General features: G+C 42.3%; 1 protein-coding gene across 5 annotated transcripts in view; it reads right to left on the reverse strand.

The window, feature by feature from the left end:
• Window positions 1-535: 535 nt before the first annotated feature.
• LOC134218309 (uncharacterized) overlaps window positions 536-23,230 on the reverse strand; it is a 131,875-nt gene continuing 109,180 nt past the window's right edge. For all 5 annotated transcript variants that reach the window (XM_062697248.1, XM_062697247.1, XM_062697249.1 and 2 more), the window contains 6 exons: window positions 18,713-20,024; window positions 10,467-10,584; window positions 10,119-10,400; window positions 6,889-10,055; window positions 6,583-6,815; window positions 536-5,612 (listed from right to left, as the gene is read on the reverse strand). In XM_062697248.1, the coding sequence (XP_062553232.1) occupies window positions 3,265-5,612; window positions 6,583-6,815; window positions 6,889-10,055; window positions 10,119-10,400; window positions 10,467-10,584; window positions 18,713-20,024 (7,460 nt within the window). In that variant the 3' untranslated portion in view covers window positions 536-3,264. The remainder of the gene's footprint in view (window positions 5,613-6,582; window positions 6,816-6,888; window positions 10,056-10,118; window positions 10,401-10,466; window positions 10,585-18,712; window positions 20,025-23,230) is intronic.

Genomic DNA, 23,230 nt, shown 5'->3' on the forward strand with positions numbered 1-23,230 from the left:
AGAAATTCGTGCAGATTATTTTAAGAAATTTTACTGTATCTGTATTTTTTTTATTTTATGTTTTTCACAGTGGTGCCTGAAAATATACACCATTTGAAAGCTTGAACAATAACCTTTGCAATTATGTATTATCATGATTAACATCATGGAATAAATAAAATATGAAACAAGTATTTTAAGAAACATTTGCCTACTTTTTAACTTTGACACTAAGTCCAGAGTAAAAGACGTAGAGACCTCACGTTATGGATTTTTCTTAATCAGAGTATTGGCACAGAGGTATTGGCAATTTATGGAAAAATTTTAAAAATGGTTTGGGAGACATGACATTTTCGATTAATGACCGCCTGAAATCCTATAATGCGCTGGGAGTGATATCGGTTAAGTTCATATTTTGATGTCATAGAACTTCTAGTTGAAGATCTAGTGCTTTCTTCAGGGTAATGATTTCCATAAAACATTATTGACCGATAAATTGTGCGTGATATCTTTGGTTCGGGGATACGTTCGGATTCACTGAAATAATTCTACTTCATTCACATTTGAATATTTCACATGCATTGTTTCCATTTTTATTTTCACTGTTTTGTTTTACTTACGGCTAGCCGATCACGACGATTTTTACAATGTTAGTTAATTTACTCTAAACTTCTATCCCATATGTCTCGAACACGCTGTCATACTCTCATTCCTCATACACTCACTCCCGCTAGACTATACAATTGTACAAAAAATATATAATAAATATATTTGTAGGTCTCATCTGCATCTGTATCATTTAGTTATCTTTAATAATGACCCTCTCGTCATCAATTGAATGAAATATAATATATGCACAAAGTTTGGCCCTTTCAGTGTTAAACAAGTACAGGGAGGGAAGGGGTGGGGATTATCAGATGAATCTCAGGTATGTTGCAATGCTTCCCTCGATTCAACTTTCCGATGGGAATACAGATATATTGGTTACTTATTTTGGTTTCATGGAGGAAGAACTCAAGCTGCTTCGAATGATGTTTTTTCCCTTTTTAATAAGAATTTATGTGGTGATTTTCACTCGAATTGTAAATCCATCAAAAATATTTGCTCAGAAAGTAAGTGATTCGGTAGATAAATTTTTCTTCTTCTCTTTCGCGTATGGTCTTTGATTCTGTTTTTCATTACGTTTTTTAAAATGATATGCAAAAGTACATACTGTCACTTTCGGCTTTTAGTACGAATATCGATGTCAGAGTGAAGAATATTGTTACAATATCATACACATTCCTATAAATGTTATTTCCGTTGAATGGAATTCTCGTTGCATATCCCAATAGAAAAGTATGTTCACGAATATATGGATAGTTTTCAAGCAACTCCAATGCTTCCGTATATAAAAATATATATTTTATGTAATACACATACTGGGGGTTATCTACAATCGGAAATCACGCTAAAAAAGAAAATATACAAATATTTTGAAGAACTTCCTTCCGGCGATCCTCAATTGCCGTTTTTCTTTTCATACAAAGTGTAACCCAAAAGTTATGTTTACAAAATTTCGTAGAATAGTTGTAATAGGTGGTAATGTTATCCAATCAATTCGTGCGATTCAAAAGCAGAAGATTAACTGAAAATCGCTAATGTGAAAGTATCAAAACTAAGCGTCTTATCGAACTGATGTACGAATCATACCCACTCCTATGCAATTGATTCTACCACTCACACAAGAGTATTACGTCCCATAAATTCTACTTGCACGTTACTAACAAATAAATGATCACATTACGGTTGGTTGTGTCTACTGGCGATTCACCGTTCAATACCAGAAGATATTTCGTTTTCTGTAATAAATTGCAACATAAGCTACACAAAGATGCGGAAGCCAGTGAAAACAACGAAAAGGTTTTCCTAAAAGTAAAACAATATTAAAGCTATTGGCTGTTGATGTTATTGAAACGAATTTAAAATATCACTAATGCGTTCAACTAATTCCTCATCTCATTATCTGATAGTAGGCTCTTACAGAACTAAAAACGCTTGGAAACAAAATTAGATTCTTCTCGCTATAGATACAATAACTAACTATGTGTTTAAAATTAAAAATAGAAAGCCATATAAAACTACTCTCTCACTATATAGGATACGATGCATTTTAGCTGGGCTGAGCTCCATGCAATTGTTGCATACGATACAACCTGGGTCTCGAACTAAACGATAGACGTTGCCCTTTTATATTCAGTTGTTATTGTTTTAGAATTGGCACTTTTTACTCTTAGTTAATATTGTTGATTGATTCGGTACAATACAATGGTTTCGTAGTGAATCTTGATTTGGTTACCCTATAGGCCGATCGTTGGAAAGAAAGTCGTGTTCTGAATGCTGTTGAGTGCATAGACTGTACGCCATGTGGGGAGAAATGGTTGACGTAAAGACACGTGATAATATTGGTCAATCTTTAACAACGCTTTGCACAAAATGTCCTTCAATTTGAATTTATTTTTTCGAAGAGTTTCCACACAAGTGATAAAAGAACACATCTCATATGGAGTACATACTAACATTCTAAATGACGAAATAATGGTGTGAATAGGTCATTCGTTTGGTAATTTTAGTGAACAGCCTTATTTTGGAAGACAGAGGTTTTGAGAGTTCATTTGGATTCTTTGTAGGTAACTTAAACCGTAAGGAAACTATGTTTTTATTCTTTACTAATGTGAAAAAAAAACCATAAGAATTGAGCTTGACGTGGGATAGAATGTAGTGTTAACAAGGTATAGTTAATTAAGTTTGAATTTCAAAGAAGCTGATCACCAGAAAAAGAATATTTGATTCCTAAATTTCTTTTTATCAATCTTATCAAATTTAAAAGTGTATCTCAAATCTTTTAAATATTTTCTGAAAAAAAAAATCAATGCTTTCCTCGTGACGATTGCAAAATCTAAGTCTAAAGAAAAATGAAAGTGATCAGCACTGTTATTGATCTATTTGAAATATCAACTGCGATAAAGTGTACCCCGGTTGGAAAACAAATACCATCCATAGAACTCGATCTTCGTAGAATCCTCTATAATACTCTTCTAAAAATTATAACTTGTGTATGCTATGCACTCTTGCATTTTTAACAGCTCTCTATCACCTTCCGTTTTGATCAAACCTCTCACTAAATAATTATCACTTCCGTTTCGGCATTTTACGAGATTTTCAACCGCGAACTACCTCACAGACTCCGGCATACTCACCAGATTGGCACACTCTACTAAATTACTTATGGGACAAAACATTTCGCTACGTCTCTCCCATCGCACCGCCGGCCACCGAAATCATGTTCTCATGCAGTTGCGGTTGTTGTTCCATCGGCGCCGGACCCTGAAACCGAGGCCGCTTGATTTCACCTCCCTCGGACTCGCTGTCCGGCTTCCGTTTCAGGAAGTTATTATTTCCGCCCTGCTGGTCCCCTCCGCTAGTCTCTCCATCATCGTCGTCGTCTTCCTCTTCGGTGCCTCGATGGTTGCTAGCAATCAGTTCCGGACTGTCGTCCTCCCCGTTCGATTCGTTGTCATTCTCGTACGGATTATCATCACAGCTGTCGGTTTCGTTCCCACTCGGTGCCGCATCCGAGCCCCCACCCCCGAGTAGAATATTGTTGGGATCCTTCACGTTCAAACGCATCGCCAATCTCTTCAAACTCGACAGCGAATTCTCGCAATCAGTCGTGTCGATTTCCGTCAGGTTCGTACCGGACTGTTCGATAGCTGCGTACGTTTCGAACGGTAGCTTACCGAGACATTCCAATTTGAGAACGTGCAGCTTTGAACGTAAGTGTTTCGCCAGATGTCCATGTATCCGGAAGCCGACGCCACAGTCCTTGCAGAAAAACGGCCGTGGGTTGGAGTCGGTAGCGATACCGAACGTGGTCGTCATCGAAACCTTATTTCGATGGGTGGCAGATCTTTCGTGTTTTTGAAACAAGCCCTGAGATCGAAAACTGGTTCCACAAGGCTCGCACCGGAACTTCCGCTCCATGTAGTGAATATTCATGTGCATTTTTAGCTGAGATATTTTGTGGAACTTTTTGTGGCATACTTCGCAAACTGGTCGTCCACCGTCTTCTTGGAAGGGACTCAGAGACGAAGTACTGGCGGACGTCGTGAAACCGTCTTCTCCAACAACCACCGTTCGCGCTAGGATACCCCCCATTTCTCCGGTAGCAGGAGCAGCCGTTGGTGGAACAACAACCACCGGAGGAACGATTGGTGCCACTATCGGTGGTGCGGTTTTGTTGCTCTCAACTATTGTCTCCTGATCTGAGGCCGTACCACTTTCGCTGTCTTCCCGCTTACGAATTGGGACCGATTTGGTCAATTTCAGGTACTCGGACACAACACTCTTCGCGCTTTCTTTGATGATTGGAGCCGCGGCAGGTGTGGAAGACGATTGATGAGCGGATAGTTGATCGGTGGAGATTGAACTGTTACTTCGAGGCCGCATCGGATCCGCAGTAGCGTCCAATTTTACACTGCCGGCCGCTACTTCCGCCAGTGTTTCCATTCGAGAACTGTGAGCTAATTCCACTTTAGGTTCCGCATTTTCTACTCTCATTGTTTCAATGGGGACCGACGACTCCCTGCTAGGTTCATTCACAATTGGCAGTAATTCAATTCGATTGGCCGATTCAACAACGAGCTTAGGTAGTGTTTCATTTTTTCCGTTGTATATCCGATAGGGTTTCTCTGTGATCTTAGACGGAACGGGCTTAGTTGTTGGCAAGGTTGGTTGTTCTACAGGAATGACGATTTCCACCGTAGGTCGGATTTCTTCTGTTTCGTACTGGTTGTTGTTAATGCTCTTCATCTGACTCAACTTCATTTTACTATCGAACAGAGCCCGCTGTTTAATGTACTCCTGGAAATGTACGTTGTCATCGGCCAGTTCTTTATTACCGTTTGACATCATCGGGAACGGAATCTTGTCTGTGTTGGAGACCAGCGTAGTTAAGAGATTGGCAGCGCCAGTTATGGGAGTAACCACGTCTGATACACGAACGATGACTTGTGATCTGAGATTAGATGGCGGGTATTCACACTGAGGCAGCTTTGGTGCTGGATTAGGTGATTGATGTCCAGGGATTTGACTATACACGCGGTAGGCCGATTGATCAGACGGAAGTTGTTCTCTGGGTTTTTTAGTCAAATCCATTGGCTTCGCTCCATCATCTTCATCGAAGGAAGGATTGTACTCGCGCTTTTTCTTATTGATGTTTGGATCAGAATAGTACTGTTCATGCTTCAGCAGGTTAAACTCCACTTTAGGGGTGTTTCCGAATGTGATTATTCGTCGATGTGACTGGTTCGATGGATCTGGCTGAGCTTGCACGAGCAGTTGTTTTTGGGTAGGTTGTGATTGCTGTGGTAAATGTTGATGTGAGGGCAACTGTGGTGGAGATAGTGCCAGACCAGGAGAAACAGTGGGTGCGTAAGGAAGCCGACTGCGTTCCATGGTTTGATTCCCACCTCCGAACGATACTGGACTGGGGTAGCTCTTAGTAACCTGAGAAGCAGTAGGTGGTGTCATCGATAGTGACAACAAGCAGTGGGCTGCTTCATGCTCTGGTAGCCGTCCTCCTTTCGATCCACCTGGAATTTAAAAAATAATATTTATTAAATAGGTAATTGGAAATGTGTAACTTTTTATTTAATCTTTTACTCATACTGTGCCTAATATATTATGTAATATATTGTGATTTATTTAATGACGTTACAATTATTGAATTAAAAATATGTTTTAGTGGTCTTCAAGAGATCAAAAGAAAGGGGGGGGGTATGTTTGAATAAAAAATAAATGTTTATATAAATAAAATTCAAAAACCTTCACGGAATCATTGTAGAGTAATTGAAAATCTCACGATATCTTCCTAAAGAATTATTGTTGCCCCCCAATTTTGTTTTTTTTTTTGACGAAGAAGGGGGAAGTAGAGTCATATTTTTTTATATTTGTATCGGCCTAATAATTCATAAAATATACATAAGCCAATCAGCAGAGGCTGTGTCTAATTCTTCTCACGCCGCTGAAAATGAATGGCATGAGCGCAACTAGGCGACACTTTTTATTGATAGGAATTAGGAAACGTTACAGCAAATAATTTAAAATATTTTTTTAATTATGGACTAGGAGAAAGGACGGCTTTGGCAGGTTTTGTTCTATTATTGGCAGGGGTTTTTTTTTGACTTTATTAAGGAGACTTTCAGCCCGAGGCTGGCTCGTCTCCGGCTGGCAGGGGGTTTTTGTCGACCAAATTTTATGAAATTTGGCCACAATATTCTTTGATATGCAAAGAATGTTTAGGCCAAATTTGAGCCTAGTCAGTCATAAAAAACCCCCTGCCAATAATAGAACAAAACCTGCCAAAGCCGTCATTCCCCTACATATTTGGTCATAATATTTGGATTGACTCAATATTAAACATTAAAAAAGTATCATTTTTAAATATAAAATAACCAAAATTCTAAATATTTAACAGTAAATTAATTTGACATTTTCCTACTTCTATAATAAGCGTTGTTCGCCAGACTTCTAAAAAAATGAACAAATTCGTCTAATACTCACCATCGTCTGCACTGTCGTCGCTCTCATCCCCATCGCTATCCGGTTCACTGTCCGAATCAAACGGAATCGTCGACGTCTGCTCGCTCGAAATCGACTGCTGATCGTTCTCGATGTCGATGTCGCCGCTATCGTCGTCCACACTGGTCGGAATCGGATTCAGGCCCAGCTCCGTGCACTTCTTGAAATGACTCTTCGACTTCATATGCTTAGTCAGATTCCCCTTCGTTTTGAAGCTATAGGAAGATACAATACAAAAGAATTAGTTTCATCGCAGGATTCAAGACGACTAGGTACGAGGGAACTTACTGAAAACTACAATGTTGACAGGAGTACGGCCGGACGTCCGTGTGGGTGCGGATGTGTTTCTTCAGCATTGAAGGTTTCTTGCAGCGAATTCCACACTCTTCGCAGACGAACTTCCCTCGGCCTCGACCACGCACGTACGTATACTCTTCGGTACTTTCGAAGCCTCCAGACAACGTCCGTTCGGTTGAATTACTTCTCGGTGGAATACTGTCGTTGGAGGCGGCACTCTTTTCCGGATTGTAGGGATAGAATCCGCCCGATTTAGGGGCAGGTGAAGCAAGTCGTGGTACTGAATAGCTGGGGAAGTTACTTTTCACTTCAACGGCGTTCATTATGGGCTGGTTGGCCGAACTGGAACTGACCACCGTTAAAGCAAGCGGCTTGCTAGCTGTCGAGTAGCTGAGGTCACCCTGTTGGTTGCTTTGGTAAAGAGCCATTACCTGGATCGGCTTGAACCCGAGCGGATGCGGGTCGTTTTCCGGATGCACCTGCCAGTTGCTGTACATCGACAGTTGCTTCTGCGTTTGGACGTAGAATGGCTGAGTCTTGTTAACGGTGCAGTAGAAGGGCTTGGTGCTTGACTTGAGCCCAATATTGGTGTACGCGTGGCCGTTGAAGTATAGCTCACGGCAGGACTTGGAAGGCCGCGGGGTTTCCGGCGAGATCAATGGCATTGTGTTGTGCGTTGGTGTAATGCCGTGGTGGCGCTTGGGGGTAAAGGTTCCAGGCTTCAGTGGCAGTGAGTTTGGCCGCAGGAATTTCGGTTTCTGGACCACCGTCTGAGGTGGTGGTATATCCAAAGGTTTCATTTCAGCGAGTTCTGGTTTTACATTTTCAGAGGGAGTGCTCGGTTTGATAATGATTTCCGATTTCGAAATAAAATTCTCGAAGTTAAAATATCTAATCTCTTCTTTTTTCATCGGTTCGGTTATCTCTTTTTTGCGAGGACTGATATTGTCAGCGATTCGAGTAAAGTTGAAACTCTTCTTCGGGGTTGAGCTGAACTCCTGCTTGGCTGGCGACCAGATTTCCTTAAACATGCCGTTCTTAACGGGAGGAACAACCAAAATGGGTTTCTTATTTCGAACGACGTCATCCGGGTCGAAGCCTTTGTATCCCGTCGGGATCGAAGTGATGGGTGGTGTTTTGATGCTAATTGGGCTTGCCGCCAGTCTAGGCCGTCCTCTCAATGGTGCTTCATTTGAAGCCATCATCGAATTGGGACCGGGTATTCCCTGCACGTAAGGAATCATTTTGCCGGCATGCATGATTTGCGATGCTTGACCTGGTGACACCTGCGGCAGTGTCAATGGGTTATAAGCAGTAATTGAGTTAATTGGCGGGAACTGAAAGTGACTAATAGGGTGAACGCTGGAGGAATTCGGATTGCTGCTAGGTCTCTCGGAAGGCGTTTGCTGTTGACTATTGTGGAAAAAGTTTGGTGTCGTAAGAGCTGGTGTCAAAGACGGAGTGATTGTCACGACCAACTTCGGCGTGGAGGGGTTTATTGAAATGGGAGACAAACTATGATTCGCCTTCGAAAGTTGGACAACAGTCCCACCAGAGTGCATGCTTGATCTATTTCTCAACGATGAGTCGTTCATCTCGCTGTCCCCATCTGGTGAAAACCTAGTAATAGTACCCCCGGACGAATACCGATGCGGTATGATTTGATCCTGTCGCTCTATCACTTCCAGGTCTCCTCCAAATAATTGCAAACTGGGATGCTGCGATCGCCTTGGCTCAACGTCTTGAACCATAATCTGTCTCTTGGGAGGTGGAGTTGCTTCATTTGGCACATGAGATACGATAAGATTCGGTTCTGCGGCACACTTAGTGCTATAGGACTCGTTTTTACTGGTCTGAAAATCCACTAGTCGAGTATTGCCCAGCAGAGGTCCCGGCGATGGCAGAGGATTTTGTACTACGTCTACGATTTTTGTAACGATCGGTGGTGTGACCTGAATTTCCGGTGCGGGATTCGTCGTGGTGCTGGTAGCAGAACTCGATCTACTGCTGCTTTCCTTCGCTGGCACGGAGATGTTTTCCGGCCGGGACCGAGGCAGTCTTAGCTGTGATTTCGCTAATTTAGAAAGTGGGGCTGGGTTCCTCTGCGGAGGAACCAACAATCCACGCGCAATATTTTTCAAAGTGCTTGGATTGAATCGATTACTTCGCATGTAGTGCGATGAAGGCGATCCCACCGGGCTCATCGAAGCACTACTGTCCGGGCTGTTCAGGTTGCTGCTGTTACCTTTGCAAAAGCAAATGGTATGGTATTTGAGAATTTCAGCTTCCCGAAAGCTAGTATTGCATGACTTGCAAGTAAATAGTTTTTCGATGTTCTCGTTTTCCGGATTCTGAACTACACCAAATTCGCGCGAGTTCAACAGAAGATCCTTGATAATAGATCTTTCCGGGTTTTGGGGATGATCGCTAACAGTAACTGATTGCGTAGATGGAGGAGCTGGTTGACTCGGCTGTGGAACTTGCTGTTGGGGATACACGACGGACGTCGATGGATATTGCACCGCGGAAGACGAAGCTGGTGATTGTTCTCGACTGTATCGGGGAGTTTCACTTGGAGGTCGCTTTCGAGATGGTTCTGCCACTACTGGAATCTCGCTAACTAGCCTAGATGGTTGTTCACTTGGAACGGGCTTACTTAAATTTAAAGGTTGATGATATTGTACTTGTTGCGGTTGCAGTTCGTTGGCACTCATGGGACGAACCACCATCTGAGGCTGTTGCTGTTGTGCTGGTAGTTGATGCATCACTTCCATCGTTTCCACCGGCGGATGGTGGTTTTGTACGTAGGCATTTTGTGCTACCATCGTCTTTGGCTTGGCAGATTCACTCGGGGGATAGGATTGAAGTTGTTGGTGCTGCATCTGATGCTGTTGCTGTAGCATCAATAATTGCTGCTGTTGCAGTTCTTCACTGTTTCGCTTCTGCAGCAAAGCATTCGCCAATTTCGAGCTCGCAGAATCCTGACCAGCTGAGCTGCCGGTCGCACTAGCGCTATTGCTAGTCGAAATACCTCGCGTGATGCCGGTTATTTTGTGATACTTTTTCTGCAGAGGCAGCTCCACCACCTCCACGATGGCTTCGTTGTCGGAGATCAGCTTTGAGATGTGCTGCTCCAGGGATTCCACATTTTGACCGTTCTGTAAGGTAAAGCGTTAGGAGTCAATCATCTATATTTGCTTTCAGAATTGCAAACAAATTACCAGATAATGCGGCGTTGAAGGAACAGAATGACTAACCATGTTCATCGTTGTATTGTTACTATTGTAATTACTGCCACTGCTGACAGTACTACTGATGTAATGCTGTTGGTGGTTGTTGTTAACGAAAATCGACGTAGGAACCGTTTTTCCCGCAGCCCCAAGCTTGTTTCCATCGAACTTGGCGTACAGGGCTGCGTTGTGGAACTTGGGTTTGTAGGGTTTCTCCACCAGGAGCTGGGGCGAGTGCACACGGTCATCCATCATCGGCGATCCTCGATTGATCTGGAGGAAAAAAGAAAGGGGGTAGCTTATGAGGCATATTATTGGCGGTGGTCTGAGGCTACTTACGATATCAGATCCGCTGTTGCTCAGTTCTTTGTCTTCGATATCGGAACCTAGGGAACCGTCCTCGTCCAATGTGGATACAATGTCCTTGTCTGGGAATTTCGATCGGTGGGCTCGAGATCTGAGAAAAAATGCATATTTGATATGTTAGGTTACTTTCGTTATAATTATGAAAAAATTGGGTTGTATACAAGACACGACCGCTCGACGTAAACTGCGTAAAACCAAATATAGTACACTGAACCGCTCTATATAGAAGAGAAGAAACTATCCAACCGACACAACTACCCAGCTTTAGCAGCATGTCCCACTCGGTGAGGGAGTTAGGTCCCCACTGTCTAGCAGCTGGGCCACTCCATTCATGCACCCCAGTTCAATAATTTATAATACCCTAAAAGTAGGCATTTACTAAGGATTGGAACGCGCTGCATAAGATTTTCAATAGTTAGCGTTGATACTCAAAATACTACTGGCAAATTTGTGGAGAGTTTGCGAATCGATTGATATATAAATCTTTAAAATCCATAGAAAGATAAAGGACCTATTAATGTTACAAATCTTACATGATTTCGAGACGGTCCCCGGCACTGGGGGATCTCTCCCTACATATATAATAAATTTGGTCAATATTTTATTCAAACCCCAAAAAAATAGTCAATTCCATAAGCAAACCAAATCCAACAAACAAATAATCCAAATCTAAACCAAATCCAATCCAAATCTAATCGGAATCCATTCCCAATTCAATCCGAATCCAATTTAATCCAAATCGAAATCTAATCCAAATCGAAATTCGATCCAAATCGGATTTAATTCCATCCTAATCCAATCCAAATCTTATCCAATGCAATACAAATTCATTCCAAATCCAAACCAATATCATTCAAAATATCATTCCGAAGCCATTCCAGATCCAATCCAAATACTTTCCAAACCCAATCAAAGTCCAATCCAAACCCAATCCAAATCCAATCCAAATCGAATACAAATTCATTCCAAATCAAATCCAAAATCAAATCCAAATCCAATCCAATCCAAATTCAATTCAAATCCAATCCGAAACCCAATCCAAATTCAATACAAATCCAATCCAATCTAAATGCAATCCAAATCTAATCCAAATCCAATCTAAATTCAATCCAACCAAATCGAAATTCAATCCAATTCGAATTTAATTCCACCCCAATCCAATCTAATCCAATCCAAATCCAATCCAATGCAATACAAATTCATTCCAAATCCATTCCAAATCCTATTCAAAATCCGATCCAATCCAAATCCAATCTAAATACATTCCAAATCTAATCCAAATCCAATCCAAATCCAATGCAAATCCATCTCAAATCCAATTAGTATATAATCCAATCCAATCTAATCCATATCGAAATTCAATCCAAATCGAATTTAATTCCATCCTAATCCAATCCAATGCAATACAAATTCATTCCAAATCTAATTCAAATTCAATCCAAATCCAAAACCAATCCAAATCTGAACCAAATCTAATCCAAATATCATTCCGAAGCCATTCCAGATCCAATCAAAATCCTGTCCAAACCCAATCTAAGTCCAATTCAAACCCAATCCAAATCCAAACCCAATCCAAATTTAATCCAAATCCAATCCAAATCCATTTCTAATCCAATCCAAATACAATCTATTCCAATTCAAACCTGATCTAAATCCAATCCAAATTCAATTCGAATTAATTTCAAATCCAAATCCAAATCTAATCCAAACCCAATCCAATCCAATCTAAATTCAATTAAAATCCAATCCAAAATTCAATCCAAATTCAATACAAATCATATCCAATCTAAATCCAACCAAATCTAATCCAAATCCAATCTAAATTCAATCCAAATCCAATCCAAATCCAATCCAAATCGAATTCAAATTCATTTCAAATACTAATCCAAATTCAATCCAAATCCAATCCACATTCAAATACGTATCCAATCCAATCCAAATTCAATACAAATCCAATCCAATCTAAATGCAATCCAAATCTAATCCAAATCCAATCTAAATTCAATCCAACCAAATCGAAATTCAATCCAATTCGAATTTACCACCCCAATCCAATCTAATCCAATCCAAATCCAATCCAATGCAATACAAATTCATTCCAAATCCAATCCAAATCCCATTCAAAATCCGATCCAATCCAAATACAATCTAAATACAATCCAAATCCAATCCAAATCCATTTCAAATCCAATGCAAATCCATCTCAAATCCAATCCAAATCCAATTAGAATATAATCCAATCCAATCTAATCCATATCGAAATTCAATCCAAATCGAATTTAATTCCATCCTAATCCAATTCAATGCAATACAAATTCATTCCAAATCTAATTCAAATTCAATCCAAATCCAAAACCAATCCAAATCTGAACCAAATCTAATCCAAATATCATTCCGAAGCCATTCCAGATCCAATCAAAATCCTTTCCAATTCAAACCCAATCCAAATCCAAACCCAATCCAAATTTAATCCAAATCCAATCCAAATCCATTTCTAATCCAATCCAAATACAATCTATTCCAATTCAAATCTGATCTAAATCCAATCCAAATTCAATTCGAATTAATTTCAAGTCCAAATCCAAATCTAATCCAAACCCAATCCAATCCAATCTAAATTCAATTAAAATCCAATCCAAAATTCAATCCAAATTCAATACAAATCATATCCAATCTAAATCCAACTTAAATCCAATCTAAATTCAATCCAAATCCAATCCGAATCGAAATTCAATCCAAATCGAATTTAGTTCCACCCCAATCCAATCCAATGCAATACAAATTCATTCCAAATCCATTCAAAATTCAATCTAAATCCAATTCAAATCCATTTCAAATCCAATCCAAATCTAAACCAAAACCAATACAAATCCAATCCAAGTACAATCTAAATACAATCCAAATCCTATCCAAATTTATACCAAATCCAATCCAAATCCAATTAGAATATAATCCAATCCAATCTAATCCATATCGAAATTCAATCCGAATCCAATCCAAATCGAATTTAATTCCATCCTAATCCAATCCAAATCCAATCCAAAGCAATACAAATTCATTCCAAATCCAATTCCAAACCAATACCGTTCCAAATATCATTCCGAAGTCATTTCAGATCAAATCCAAATCCTTTCTAAACCCAATCTAAGTCCAATCCAAATAAAATCCAAATTCAAGCCCAATCCAATCCAAATTCAATCAAAATCAAATCCAAATCCAATTCAAATCCAATCCTAATGCATTCCAAATCCTTTCCCAACCCAATCTAAGTCCAATCCAAATCCAAACCCAATCCAATCCAAATTCCATTCAAATCAAATCCAAATCCAATTCAAATCCATCTCAAATCCAATCCTAATGCAATCCAAATCCAATTCAAATAAGAATACAATTCAATTAAAATCCAATTCCGAATCCAATCCAATTACAATCTATTCCAATCCAAATCTATACCAAATTCAATCCAAATCCAGTTCAAATTCATTTGAAATCCAAATCCAATTTATTTATTTATTTATTCAGACTAAGGCCGAAGTGGCCTGTGCGGTATATAAGAGTCTTCTCCATTCGGCTCGGTCCATGGCTACACGTCGCCAACCACGCAGTCTACGGAGGGTCCGCAAGTCATCTTCCACCTGATCGATCCACCTTGCCCGCTGCGCACCTCGCCTTCTTGTGCCCGTCGGATCGTTGTCGAGAACCATTTTCACCGGGTTACTGTCCGACATTCTGGCTACGTGCCCGGCCCATCGCAGTCGTCCGATTTTCGCGGTGTGAACGATGGATGGTTCTCCCAACAGCTGATGCAATTCGTGGTTCATTCGCCTCCTCCACGTACCGTTCGCCATCTGCACCCCACCATAGATGGTACGCAGCACTTTCCTTTCGAAAACTCCAAGTGCGCGTTGGTCCTCCACGAGCATCGTCCAGGTCTCGTGTCCGTAGAGGACTACCGGTCTAATTAGCGTTTTGTAGATTGTCAGTTTGGTACGGCGGCGAACTCTATTCGATCGGAGCGTCTTGCGGAGTCCAAAGTACGTACGATTTCCAGCCACTATGCGTCTCCGAATTTCTCTGCTGGTGTCATTTTCGGCAGTCACCAGTGAGCCCAAGTACACAAATTCTTCTACCACCTCGATTTCGTCACCACCGATGCAAACTCGCGGTGGGTGGCTCATATTGTCTTCTCTTGAACCTCTGCCTATCATGTACTTCGTCTTCGACGTATTGATGACTAGTCCGATCCGCTTAGCTTCCTCTTCAGTCTGATGTAGGCTTCCTCCATCTTCTCAAAGTTACGTGCCATAATATCTATGTCGTCGGCGAAACCAAATAGCTGGACGGACTTATTGAAAATTGTACCACTCGTGTTAATCCCTGCTCTTCGTATTACCCCTTCCAAAGCGATGTTGAATAGCAAACACGAAAGACCATCACCTTGCCGTAACCCTCTGCGGGTTTCGAAGGGACTCGAGAATGCCCCTGAAACTCGAACTACGCACATCACCCGATCCATCGTCGCTTTGATCAATCGTGTCAGTTTATCCGGAAAGCCGTGTTCGTGCATTAGCTGCCATAGCTGGTCCCGATCGATTGTATCATATGCGGCTTTGAAGTCGATGAATAGATGATGTGTGGGCACGTTGTATTCGCGGCATTTCTGCAGTACTTGGCGAATGGCGAACACCTGGTCCGTGGTGGAGCGTTCGCCCATAAAACCCGCCTGGTACTGCCCCACGAACTCCCTTGCAGTTGGTGCTAGTCGACGGCATAAAATTTGGGAGAGTACCTTGTAGGCGGCGTTCAGCAATGTGATTGCGCGGTAGTTGCTACAATCCAGCTTATCGCCCTTTGTAGATGGGACACACGACACCTTCCATCCACTCCTGCGGCAAAACTTCCTCCTCCCAAATCTTGGTAATGACCCAGTGCAGCGCTCTAGCCAGTGCCTCACCACCGTGTTTAAATAGCTCTCCTGGTAGTTGGTCAACCCCAGGGGCTTTGTTGTTCTTCAGCCGGCCAATCTCCTCCTGGATTTCCTGGAGATCCGGAGCCGGTAGAATTATGTCCTGCGCGCGTTCTCCCAGGTCCATCACCATACCGCCATCTTCGTCTGCCACATCGCCATTCAGGTGCTCTTCGTAGTGCTGCCGCCACCTTTGGATCACCTCACGCTCGTTCGTAAGAAGGTTCCCGTTTATGTCCTTACACATATCAGGCTGTGGCACGTGGCCCTTACGTGAACGGTTTAACTTCTCATAGAACTTTCGTGTGTTATTAGCGCGGTACAGTTGCTCCGTTTCTTCACGGTCTCGATCTTCCTGCTGGCGCTTTTTCCTCCGGAAAATCGAGTTTTGTCTGTTCCGCGCCTGTTTATATCGTGCCTCGTTCGCCCTCGTGCGGTGTTGCAGCAATCTCGCCCATGCTGCATTCTTCTCTTCCACTAACTGCTCACATTCGCCGTCATACCAGTCGTTTCTCTGATCCGGGGCACCGTGCCTAGTGCAGCGGTTGCGGTGCTACCAATGGCGGATCGAATATCTCTCCAGCCATCTTCAAGAGATGCTGCGCCTAGCTGCTCTTCCGTTGGAAGTGCCACTTCCAGCTGCTGCGCGTATTCTTGGGCTAGTCTACCGTCTTGTAGCCGCCCAATGTTAACCCGCGGCATCCGACTTCGACGCGTGTTGTACACCGTCGAGAGTTTTGAGCGCAGGCATACTGCAACGAGGTAGTGGTCGGATTCAATATTCGCACTGCGGTAAGTGCGGACATTCGTGATGTCGGAGAAGAATTTACCGTCGATTAGAACGTGATCGATTTGGTTTTCCGTTTCTTGGTTAGGTGATCTCCATGTGGCCTTGTGGATATTTTTGCGGGGAAAGAAGGTGCTTCGGACTACCATTCCGCGGGAGGCTGCGAAGTTTATGCATCGTTGGCCGTTGTCATTCGATACAGTGTGCAGACTATCCGGTCCGATGACCGGTCTATACATTTCCTCCCTTCCTACCTGTGCGTTCATGTCACCGATGACGATTTTAACGTCCCGCAGTGGGCATCCATCGTATGTCTGCTCCAGCTGTGCGTAGAACGCTTCTTTCTCGTCGTCGGGTCTCCCTTCGTGTGGGCAGTGCACGTTGATGATGCTATAGTTGAAGAAACGGCCTTTAATCCTCAGCTTGCACATCCTTGCGTTGATTGGCTGCCACCCAATCACGCGTTGGCGCATCTTACCCAGCACTATGAAGCCGGTTCCCAGCTCGTTGGTGGTGCCACAGCTTTGGTAGAAGGTAGCCGGTCGATGCCCGCTTTTCCACACTTTCTGTCCTGTCCAGCAAATCTCCTGCAGCGCCACGACGTCGAAGTTGCGGGGATGTAATTCATCGTAGATCATCCTGTCGCAACCTGCGAAACCTAGCGACTTGCAATTCCATGTTCCAAGCTTCCAATCGTGATCCTGTATTCGTCGCCTAGGTCTTTGCCGATTATATCGAGTCGCATTATCTCTTATATTGTTCGTAATGATTGGTTTTCTAGGCGGCTTATTGGGCCTGCGCAAACCTCCTGTCTCGTCGGAGGGCCGTCGTGTCAGGGCTGTTTAGCGTCCCACCTAACACCAGGACTTGGGCTTGTGCGCTTTGAGCGGCACACGGTCGCTTTGGTGGGGCCTACTTGCGGATACATGCATCTTTTTATAGAGGTTTAACAGGGCCCACTGTCAAACCCCACCACATCCTAGGCAAGCCCCACAACTCGCAGATGGCCTGGGGAGGGGTCGTCAAGCCCTTGGACATAGTCCCTGCTGCCCGTAAATCCAAATCCAAACCCAATCCAAATACAATCCAAACCCAATCCAAATTCAATTAAAATTCAATTAAAATCCAATCGAAAATCCAATTCAAATTCAATCCAATCCATATCCAAATCCAATCCAAATCCAAATCTAATTCAAATCCAATCTAAATTCAATCCAAATCCAATTCAAATCCATTTCCAATAAAATCCAAATTCAATGAGAATCTAATCCAATCCAATCTAATCCATATCGAAATTCAGTCCAAATCGAATTTAATTCCATCCTAATCCAATCCAAATCCAATCAAATGCAATACAAATTCATTCCAAATCCAATCCATATCTAATCCAAATCCAATCCAAATCCAAATTCAATTCAATCAAAATCCAAGTCCAAATCCAATTTAAATCCAATTCCAATTCATTTCAAATCCAAATCCAAACTCAATCCAAATCGTCTTGACGAAATTCTCAATATGGAACGAAAAATTTTAGGGGTAACCGGGCATCTTATAAAAGATTGTTTTTGAAGTAATCTTATTCTATTACGAACACTAAGGGTCTGTCTCAATTGGATAATTAAACTTAAAAGTGACAGTTCGAAAATTAGCGATTAACCCGGCCAAAAGAATGGCTGGTGCTACCCAGAAATTCCAATAAGACATCGATGCAAAATGATTCGATATCTGTCAAAAGTAATCTTGCTCTGCGAGCAGGGTTATTCTATAATTATTGAAATGTCACTTTTAATTTTAATTCCAGTTTAATTCTCCAAATGAGACAGATCCTAAGTCTTAGTGTAAGAGAAAAACAGAACAATATTGAAAGAAAGACTAATAATGACTACCTATTTAATTCTTAATTGTGTGGCGTTTAGCCTCAACCGCTTGATTTAAAATACATTTTGAATAAAAAAGAATGATTTATAAAGTTCATCCAATTATTTGTTTTATTACAACGTTAAATGTAAATGGGAAGAAAAATAATTGTTTTCTTCTCTAGATAAAATATTGGAAAGCGAAAAGATTCTCGAAACACGAAGAGAAACGATTCATAAAGCCTTTCTCTTCTCTTCTTCTTCATTGGCATTACATCCCCCACTGGGACATTGCTGCCTCGTGTTCATTAAGCACTTTGGTTTTTATTAAATAATTTATTAAATTTAATTAAATGCAGAAATTTTCTGCATTCGTATATCATGGAGCTTACACGATGATACTTTTATGCCCAGGGAAGTCGAGACAATTTCCAAACCGAAAATTGCCTAGACCGGCACCGGGAATCGAACCCAGCCACCCTCAACATATTCGTGCTTTGTAACCGCGCATCTCACCGCACGGCTAAGGAGGGCCCCCGAAGTCATGAAGCCTAGTTCTCGAGAAATACGAGTTTGAACAAAAAAAATGCTTAAACCAATGTGTACTCACCGGCAATGCTTGTACAGGTTACTTTTGGTCTTGAATGCCATCCCACAGGGATCGCATCGAAAGGGCCGCTCGTTGGTGTGCCGCCGGATATGCTTCTCAAGTACCGATGGTTTGTTGCAGTTCAACCGACAGTACGGACACACATACTTTCCGGGGATGGTGGTCCCGCTAGCGCTAGCACTACTACTGCTCGTTACCACCGGTGGTGACGCGACGGACCCCTCCACCGACGGAACCATAGACGTCGTACTGGCACTGTTATTACCACAGGGATCGTACACTGGAGACGGTTGCGGCGGATGCTGAAGGACGACTACGTACTTTTGTTCGGGTTGCTGGTTTGCCAACTCATGCGCTGATAACGCACTGCCACTACTACTACTTCGTCCACTGCTGCCGTCACCGTCACTACACTGATTCTTCTCGTTTAGATCACAACTTGTATTGATAACACTGTTATTATTTACACTGGGATAGTAGGGTTTAGTCGTATCGTCACCACACTCTACATTTCTCACAGGAATATGGTTGTTGCTGATAATAAAACTATTACTGCTGCCACCACCGATGTGGTTGGCGCAATTCAAGGAAGCACCGTTACTCTGCTGTTGTATCTGTTGCTGCTGCGGCCGTTGATGTACCCGACCGGTACCGCTAGGAAAGGTTAATTGGAGTCGACTTTGATAGCCGTCCCCATCGATCACAGTCCGCGAGTGTTCTACTGCTGGTCGAAAACGCACCGCCGCACTCGCTTCGTACGGGTTGACCAAATCACTTTCCTTCTTTTGGATGTTGTTGTTGTTGTTGCTGTTGGCACATGGTTGCAGCTGCTGCTGAACGGGAGGTTCAACGACGGCCGAGTTCACCGTCGCAGTTGTCGTCGCTGAGTTTGGCAAACTCACGGCGGAATAGGCGACGACACGGCCTGAATCGCTGATTGCACTTGCTATCGCCGTTGGCGTCGATGTGGTCGTACCGCTAAGACTCGGCGCTGCGAGCGTAACGAGCTTCTTCGATTCACTGCCACTGTCGTCGAAAGTGCTCAGTGTGGCACTGGCAATTCGCTTAAACTTCTTATGCAGGTACTTAAGATCGGAGGAATTCGCGCTGGCGGCAGCAGGGGACTGGTTCGAGGTGGGTGCTTGCTGCGGCTGGTGGTGCTGCTGCGTTTTCTGATGATGATGCAGTCCTCTATTTTCCGCCGTCGAATTCGACAGGCTGTTTGGGTGCTGTTGACTCACTGACGTAGGTTTGCCTTCGCTACAGCTGTTCGATTTTTCCATAGCGGGCGGAAGTCCTCCACCCGGATCATCTGCAAATAATGGCGAAAAGAGAACGATTATAGAATAACTGCTTGGTCCGAACTGTGGGCACGGGCGATAAATACACACTCGGCCTTTGATCTATGGGCGACGACTGAATGAGTGAGCGCGCAAAAGTCGCGAGGTGGTGCTCGCCCACGGATTATGTATTTGCGCGCACGATTGACGAATACATCGGGGTATGCGAATAAGATTGGATTCTCTCTTCTTGGCGGTCCACGTCGCATAGTGACGGCACTTTACTTATTCGAGGAAATTTATAGAACGTAATTCGAAAGAATTGAAACGCTTGGAACACTTATAGACTGAAGATTTTAATTGCGCTTCTAAACCCGATAATACTAAGCATTATAATTAATATTCTGCCATATATTCGCTTCGAGCCATAAAAAATAAGAAGTAATAAGCCTCAAAATGACACGTATATGGCCATACATTTATAATGTTAATAGTACATCTTTTGTCACATTTAAAAAACATATGAGATTTTGTATGACAATCGCCCACTGTGCAGCACTTCGAGGCGGAGGCGATCGCATGACGAAAACAAACATTCGAATCGAACCTCGGACCAGTTCGCTTGCGCAGCGCACCGCACCGACAACGTTTGACGGGCTATGTATGACTAGCGGGGTAATCCCGATTATACGTACGGGAATGTCGCGGTAGGTTGGAACGCCGAAGTAGGAAGAGTTGCGCGGCGCAATGCTCTCTGTGAATAGTTTGTGTCAATAAAGATGGCAACTGGCACCAGGAGACACATGCTGTTGTGGTCGGTCGGTCGTCGGTGTGATACATATATCAATGCCAATATGGTTATAACGTGCGAAGGGAAATTTGAAGATTTGAAGCGCTTGGCTTGGCAGTTAACTCGATACACCCGCGTAGACAGATGAGATGTACAAATGTTGAAGAGGTGTAGTTATATATCCTTAGGTGTTGAACGACGCTAATATACAAATAATATTTTAAAATTTTCCACAGAAATTTTGTTTGTCATTGTATTGCTATTTCCGCTGCTTTTATTTTATTTATGGCAGTTTTCACTTGTATCAAAAAAACATAGGGGGAATGACGGCTTTGGCAGGTTTTGTTCTATTATTGGCAGGGCTTTTTTTTATGACGGACTATGCTCAAATTTGGCCTAAACATTCTTTGCATATCAAAAAATATTGTGGCCAAATTTCATTTCATAAAATTTGGTCGACAAAAACCCCCCTGACAATAATAGAACAAAACCAGCCAAAGCCGTCTTTTCCCCTAGTACTTTTTTCCCATAATCGTCGAAAATAATCGGAATGCATAATCATCTAAAACAATCAATAAAGTGGTCCCACCACATGAGCATTGATAAGCGTCTCGTTATCGTAACGGTAAATAGTTAAACATCAGATTATTTATGCACAGCTGAAAAATACGAGTTGAAAGCATCATCAGCACAAGAAATCCCACAATTGGAACAATATTTATAGATTTGTAATGAAGTGTAGGTCTTCAAACTGATAACATTAGTAATCATTCACGATATGACAGCTATCGTGAGTGTTTACAGAGATAAACAAAAGTGAGATTTTTCATTCAGAATCGCTGTAGTCGGGCAAAGGTCGTACAGATTAAAAATCTAACACTTACAGTAGATAACGGTCAGGACATGACTACACATGACACAACCACTGTACTTTTAAGTCTTGTTGTGTGTTATTTGAAACTTATGAAACGTTTCCCATATTGTTAACTGCTTGGGGAACTGAATCCACAATTAATAGAACACAAATGCGGCTAGATGACTGACACCGCAAGCCGCACGGACAAAGAGTCTACAAAGTGCCAGCATGTTCCCGATTGGTACTCGTATAAGCCATAGCACAACAAAGCACACTTTTTTTATCTTAATTTTATCTTTTTATCTTAATATAATGAGTCTCCAACTGTTTATATTTTCCAAAAAAGTTATGTCAGTATGGAAAAATTGCCGTAGGGAATACTGTGCCGTCCCACCGAAATTTGAAGACATAATGTGCCGAAATTTGAAGACGACCGACTTCGTGAACGCAAGAAAGGCGAGCGATTACTTCAAACGCAATCCGAACTATTCGTTTCGGAACGTGGCCGGGAACACAATTTATTCTCCAGTCTGGTTCACAGACAATGACGTTGGCAGAACCTTATGTCTTCAAGGTAAAGAAGGCACCTAATCAAACCGATAAACAAAATACGGTGGCCAAATACCGCACCAGGCAACTGTACCGCGAGTGATTGGCGCAGCGTAGACGTTGTAATGAACGATGAGACGAACATTAAAGCGGACGCCAAGCAGACCCCGGGCTGGAGTTTCTCGTCGGCATCTCCCGCCTCGATGTTCCGGAGAACTTTTCGGAGAAAAAAAGACAAATTTGCCAATAAGTAATTGATGTGGTAAGTGATCTATGGGTGTGGCAAATTCAGAAAGCCGTACCTAACGACTGACATTATCAACGGTCTAACATATAATGGAACGCCTTCAGAAACGTCCTCTACACTTCCTTCGGTCCTACGAAGGTTTTTGAGCTCAATCGGACATGATTTAGGTGTGCCTAAAATTCATCAAAGTTTTGAAATTTTTACCCATGAACATTTTCCCAAGGGGGGGGGGCTGTGAAAGGAAAAGTCGAAAATCGATTTTTTGTGATTGATGCCAAATGACTTAAAAAGGCATGAAACGTCGAGATCTAACGTTATTTAAAAAAATGAAAATAATCGATTTTTTTGTCTTAGAACATTTTTGGGACTTTCAGATGATGATTTTTTTTCCATGAAATTTTAACACCGGACGATACGTTGATGCCCGTTGCTTTGCTTTGATGCTTTGATGCCCGTGCATACGCATCACCCTTTGTTTGAAATATCTTTCCAATCGCGACGTGAACTCCCGATTGATCATCTAGGTAATGGAATAGGTACTCCGTTACTTAGGAAACTGAAACGCGAACAAAACGGCTTCGTACGTAATGGTCTCTCGAGAGCGAACGTCGATTCCAACGAAAAAGGCTTAGCGCAGCTTTAATTCGTAATTGTATAAAGCACACGACCTGAGAGTGTGAACAAATCCCTAGCATAAACGCAAAAGCTTTTGGAAATTTATCAACAATAGCTTGAGCTTGAGCTTGAGCTTGATTGACTGCTCGTAGTTGCTACTCCATTATGACCAGATCAGCTA

Source organism: Armigeres subalbatus, chromosome 2, assembly GCF_024139115.2.
Source record: "Armigeres subalbatus isolate Guangzhou_Male chromosome 2, GZ_Asu_2, whole genome shotgun sequence".
Taxonomy (NCBI): domain Eukaryota; kingdom Metazoa; phylum Arthropoda; class Insecta; order Diptera; family Culicidae; genus Armigeres; species Armigeres subalbatus.